Below are 6,531 nucleotides of genomic sequence, written 5' to 3' on the forward strand. Positions count from 1 at the left end.
ATTGATCATTGAAATTGCAGATTTTCTAAAATAGGGAATGTGATTCCTAGATGAGAGGAGAGGAAATTTTTGAAATTTCGCCCAACCTGCCTGCAGGGTTCGGCCATCCATATGATGGATCTCTATTCCCTTTAGTAGCTAAGCAATAAAGAGGAGAAATGTTCTCCCAATATTTTTTAAATTTATTTTCCATTATTTCAACAATACTTTTAAATTATGGATTATTTCTATATTTTGCAAAACAATCACTAATCACCATTAATTGATAAGATAAATTACAACTAGTTGGATAATAAATACCTGATAATTCATTAATTGCATAAATAAAATGTTTTAAAAAATATCTTATACAAATTGCCATTTCTCAATCTTCCTCAAATATAATATTATTAGGCATATTTGCATTATAAAAATCAGTAAGAATTTATTCATGAGAAATACAACTTTCTAACATAGCATTGGTAGAATTCCATTTATGTTTAACATCTAATAAAATGTTTATATTTTAAACCATAATTTTGGCATAAATATTTAAATTCTTGTTTTCTTGCTCCAGAACTTTTAATATATATAATACAATTTCTAATTTTAGAAATATGAGTAGAAATAATATTTAAAGCATCATGAATACATAAATTTAACATGTGACATGCACATCTAATATGAAATAATTTACCATTTAAACATGATTTTAATTGAGGTTTTAAAATATTTATTATAGAATCATTATTACTAGCATTATCAAAACTATTAGAAGATAATTTATTCTCAATTCCATAAGCCTATAAAGTATTTAAAATGCTTGCAGCAATAGTTAGGCCAGTATATGGCCATTCAAGCCTAGTAAAACTTAAAATTCTTTTATTTAAAAGTCATTTTTCATCAATAAAATGATAGGTAATTGCATTTTACTAATTAAATCTAGAAGTTCAAACATTAGAAGTAATTGCAACTTTAGAATTAAGATTTGATAACTTGTAAATTAAATTTTGTTTATATGAATAAAAAATTTTTAAAGCATTTGATCTAATAGTATTCCTAAAAACTTTTTTATATTGTGGATTTATAGAATTATGTAACCATTTTTCAAGTTTAGTATCTTCAGCTAACAAAAATGGTTGTTCAGCATGTACCATGTATTTTGCTAATTCTTGTCTCATTTTTCTTGAGAATATTTAAATGTACCAAAACCCCCCGCCCAATTTGTGTTTGTTTTGTTTCTCTCCCTTCTTCTTCTTCTTCTTCTTCTTCTTCTTCTTCTTCTTTCTCATGGTTGAGCAAATGTCTGCCCAAATGGCCAGTGCCACTTTTGTTACAATAGCCAAAGTCTTTTCTCCATTTTTGGAAAACAACTCTTTTTCCCTACCCCTCAACCTCCTCTACTTTAAATATTCTCCAAACCTGGCTAACCAACTTAGTGTCCTTCTTTTTCTTTCCCCTAGTATCAGTACTAGGGGTGGAAGTTCCATCAATATTAATAGCATCCATATCGGTGCTAACACTATCATGATACGACTGAATATCGCCAACATTGAACATGTTGGGGAATCGGTTTTGGGAGGAACCAGCCATTTTTTTTAAATTCTAAAAAAATAAAAATTAATTTAATTAGACTTATCTAGATTGCTAGTTCGGAATCCCAACTTGATTTCAATGGTTGAAGCCTTTCAACTCCAAGAGTCCAAGCCTCCCAAATTGCTAGTTAACATGAGATACTTGAGTTGGTTGAGCAAAGCAAGCCTTCTTCTTGTTGAAACTTCAATAAAGTTGAGAATTGGAGAATCGGTCAATCAGAGTTTAGATCACTTCAGACTTTAGAGAATGCATGAGAGAAGAGATTAAGAGAATTGTGAAATTGGTGTGATGAGAATGGTGGAGGGTAGGGCTATTTATAAGAATTGAAAATAATTCAATTGCCCAAAATACCTTAAAAACTAGCTGCTTTTTAGTTGTTAGGAGGGGTATTTTGGTCATTGTAAAGTTATTTATCATTTTACCCAAAATGCCCTCCTAAAATAGCTGTTATATAGCTGTTGGGGGGGCATTTGTGTTATTTTTTCTCCTCCCCATAACCAAAATACATAAATACCCCCTATATAGCTGTTTATAGCTATTGGGGGTATTTCTATAAAAAACCCCGAAAAAACTGAAACTAGCTATTGGGGGGGGGGGGTCCCCAATGGGTAGTTCTTGGGTGGGCCACGCTATGGGCCCATAGGTCGTGCCGACCCATGGACTTCGAACCCCAAGCCCAGCATGACCCACATGGTCATGTCGCACCTAGCACGACCCAATTTACACCTCTACGTGCATGGTAATCAACCAACAGTAATATGTTTATGAAACATATGTTTTATGAACTTTTATGCTTTGTGAGACTTCAATGAGCACTGATAACTTATATTTTCACCTTTCAATCAACCAAAGTCATATTTTCTGGCATCTAATTACTTAGCATAAAACATAGTTGGGTTCAGGGATGATATGGATTTGGGTGATGAAGATAAGCCAATGCACAATTCCCTGGGATCATCTTGATTGACTACATTATCTCTTCATGTGTGTCCCAAAAAAAGCTTATGTTATGTTTGTTTGCAGTGGAAATTTTATTTTGTATCGGTGCAAATGTATGAAAATGCAAATGGGTTGAGTGCAGATTCTGGTTTGCCTTAGTTTTATGCTTTACTTTGTTTTGCTTTTGTTTGGAAGGAGCAGAATTGGAAATAAGATAATGGTCCCCTCTTTATGTAAGCGAAAATGTAATTGATGGCTGCAAGATCCACTCTATAGATATGAGGCATGAAGGAGAAAACTCCCAAGATCCTTATGTTCCTATATTTGTAACAACAAATGAGCCTTTCTATGGATAGGAGTTAATGGCTGGAGTTCACATCTGCGCCCCACTAGGGGGCGCCCCACAACATCCCCGCCGTGTATCTGGAATATCTTCTGATGATAGTACCAGAAATGATGATGTCATCATCGGGAGATGTTCCCAAACGGTGGAGATGTGCCGTGGTACATTATGGGTGTAGGTCTGAACTCATAAAATACAGCATTATTAGATTTCGGAAGCATTACAGTGTCCCACAGCTGAAATGCTATTTTCAGAACATATAAACAATAAACATGAACAATTTAAAGTAAATTTCTGACCAAAATTTTATATACTCGTTTGCAGCCATGGGAAAATGTTCCCGATACACGGTGGGGATGTGCTGTGGGATGTTGTGGGGAGCCCACTAGTGAAGCGCAGATGTAAACGTATTTTATTATTTTATTATGGATACATTGAACTTCTTTTTGTACAATCATGTGTGTCATGGATATCTCTAAGTTAAATTCCATTAACTTAGAGACATGACATAAGCAGTATATAAACTTAAACTGTTGTGAACAAATGGCTAACTTGTGAGAAAGGACAATATATTTCTATTGTTAGAGTAATGGGCAAAAGGTATATACATAAGTAGTGTTTGCATGGCATAACCAGAAGCTAACTCTTGTATGTTCATACTTCAGGTATACAAGTAAAAAAGATTAATTAGTGTGTCAACGGAATCCTAGATGATCCAGACATTTGGTCTTTTGTAAATTTTGTAAAGAAATATTTTAAATTTTAAATCAACCATGCGACCCACAAAACAAAGAAAGTAAATCCAAGACACAAAGTAGGACACGATTCACAAACACATGAGCTCCATTGCAAGGACTCGGCATGTGGGATTGTAGGCCCATATATGAAAGAAGCTAATAGGCCCTACCTTATTGAGCTATTTCTTCCTAAGGATGGAATATCTTTACAAATCCTTGCCACAAACAACAATTTCATAATTCATCATAAAGCAATAAAAGCTTTATAAAAGGGAATGATTCTTTTGCTTGATTGACATAAAAAATGAGAATAAAGTCAGCACACCTTAACAGGTATCCATCCACCTATAAAATAAAGCTTTTCCAAGATTTGAAGTGATCTTCATGCAATAACTAATTAAGCACTTGAAAATAATCTTCTTGCAGAAGTACGAGTGCAGCAGGTCCTTTCCAATGGAGTCCCAGATAGAAGATCTTTCCCACTAACTCAAGTGTGGAGTTTGGGTTCAAACAAAAGTAATACAAAATTAACCCACATACATATGAAGAAGGGATCTTGCCTCTGGTCCATGAATCCAAAGCTACGACAATCCAGAACATCAACACAAATATTGTCAAGATTTCCTTTGAAATTGGTGTTAATTAAACAACCAAATTTAATTTGAAATTTGTTTGATTTTGATTCTAACAACCCAACATATTCTATATACTGATTAATAGACAAAAAGCCTGTTAGTTTAATTTGCTATGAATTCACAAACTAGTCAATCTCGTTTCCCATAATGTCAAGAATAGCTGTATTTTTTAACAAGTTGGTCTAAACTAGTTTTTGCATATTGGGGATCATATAACATTTAGTAAAAACAGACCAAGAGGAAGAACAACTGTGATTATCACTCAGGGCTTGAAAATTGTAGCAATGTCCAATTGTGATTACCATGTCAAAGCAATCTCCAGGCAAAGAATTTAGATACTTTAATTAAACACAGTGAAACTATAGAGAGTATATATTTGGATACAAATTCAAAATAATAGGAAAGATCAATTCCTCCAATATAGATTTAACTTTAAGATAGAGAATAATGGCAATCTCCAATTTTATAGAAAAAAATAATAATAAAGCAACTGAAAAGCAGAGACAGAATATGAATGATAACCATGCTAGTATTTATTGCCAAAAAATGATAAATATGTTAGAAGATCATCATCTATGATCATAAGCAATGCCATGCCGAAGCTGTTATCAGATATCTATCTTGCCACCCAAGTGAAAGTGCCTTTCCTTCATCTCTCTCAAAAACTCTGAACCCACCACCTCCACCTAGGTGAGAACAGTGGCTCCTAATTTTCAGAAGCAGCTTCGCTTGGATCAATGACTTAGAGCTTAGATTGAATCCCTTAAACCCATGACTCTCCATCCTTCCTTTCCATGTCTCTAACCTCTCATGTCTCTGATAGTTCTCATCATCTTTCTCACAGTAAATCATTTTCTTTATTTCTTTACCCAGATGGTTCTTCTCAATGCTCAACCTCATGGAACTCTCTCGTGGGAGGCAATCGTCCAACGAATCAAACATGGCTGCAAAATAATTTAAAGAATCTATAAATCTGGACAAGAAGCTACTTGGGCTTTGGCTACTTTCTTGTTCTACCAGTATAACAATGGAGGGATTAAGAGAATATACAGACTTTAGAGTATCTGAAATCTGCAATGAAGTTGTGAAGGTGTGGAGATAGAATACCATGTTCACTGCAACTGTCTCATTTTCATCCTTCCTTGGACTGCAAATTGGTATAGAATCTCTTAGTAACCCTTGAAATTCAAATATAAGATTGTGGAAACCCTTTGCAAAGTTCACCAGTCTGGTTTCAGTTTGGATCAGTTCCTCCAAGCTTGTCGAATAGCCGGTAATATGAAGAGAGATTTGATTGTCACTGGTTGCCTTCTCTGAAAGAGACTGAATTAGAGAAGGCCACTGGAACCCATTGGAGATGTTGAAATCAATTACGTGTAAACTTCTGTTGTTCTGCTCTTCCTCCTCTTCAAAGGCCTCGATGATTGCCTGGTTTGCTGTGAAATGTGCAAATTGGTAGTAAGGAGATACGCGGTAGAGCTCTGTGAAGGCCAAGAACTGTTCTTCTGTTGTGGGTTCTTTCATGATCATGTTGTAAAAGGGAGACTTCCGGGTTAGAAGTTTGGCAGCCAAACCATCAACAAAATAAGCTGCAACCCTTTGCACTGAATTACCTGTCAATGATACAATTCTGTATAATTCAATCACATCCTCCATGGCAGAATCAAATTTGTTCTTATCAACTCCAGTGGCTGCAGATATGAGCAATAAATGGATCAAATGGAGACCCTTGTCATACTCCACTGACTCTTCCTTCTTGGGTTCTGTTCTTAACATTTGTTCCCTCATGTGGAGGAGTCTAATCACCTTACTTTCATAGTCTTGACATAATTGCAAAGAACTTGAATCATCCCATCTCTTCCGTTTGCTCTCCCCACTGGAATCATTTGCAACGGCAAGCCCAAGGTTCAAAAGCTCTTCATCCATGTCTTGCATCTTGTAGAGGGAGAGAGAGAGAGAGAGAGAGAGAGAGAGAGAGAGAGAGTCTTATAAATGAAAGAGAAGGGAGATAAGCCAACGTAGGGTATTAAAGAGAGGAGATGGGATGGGAATAATTCATGTAAAATTCCTTTTATGTGATCATATGGGAAAAGAAAATATATAGAAAATTTCTCATTCAAACTGAGAATATAAGAAAGAGAAGGAATCTTTTGATTCTTTGTTGTCTAGGGGTCGAGAAAGTTTTTCACCTTTTTGGGTAGTTCGAGGAATAATGGGAAAGGCTTGTCTGTGACTTTGGAATGACTAGCTCAAAAGATGCTATTAATAATGGAAAGCTTTATTTATTCTAATTCTAGAAGAC

General features: G+C 35.0%; 1 protein-coding gene across 1 annotated transcript; it reads right to left on the reverse strand.

Moving 5' to 3' along the window:
• Positions 1 to 4,627: 4,627 nt before the first annotated feature.
• Positions 4,628 to 6,164, reverse strand: LOC148874243 (GRAS family protein RAM1-like). The gene has a single exon (XM_088964863.1). It carries the CDS (start codon positions 6,162 to 6,164, stop codon positions 4,809 to 4,811), a length of 1,356 nt encoding a protein of 451 aa, XP_088820989.1. The 3' UTR covers positions 4,628 to 4,808.
• Between the last annotated feature and the right edge of the window lie 367 nt (positions 6,165 to 6,531).

The sequence above is a fragment of the Nelumbo lutea genome, chromosome 1 (genome assembly GCF_056320005.1).
Source record: "Nelumbo lutea isolate HS-2025 chromosome 1, American lotus-T2T, whole genome shotgun sequence".
In the NCBI taxonomy this organism is placed as follows: domain Eukaryota; kingdom Viridiplantae; phylum Streptophyta; class Magnoliopsida; order Proteales; family Nelumbonaceae; genus Nelumbo; species Nelumbo lutea.

What these genes read in the sequence shown, in the direction of transcription:
- LOC148874243 (XM_088964863.1), bottom strand. Translation starts at nt 6,164, where the DNA reads ATGCAAGACATGGATGAAGAGCTTTTGAACCTTGGGCTTGCCGTTGCA.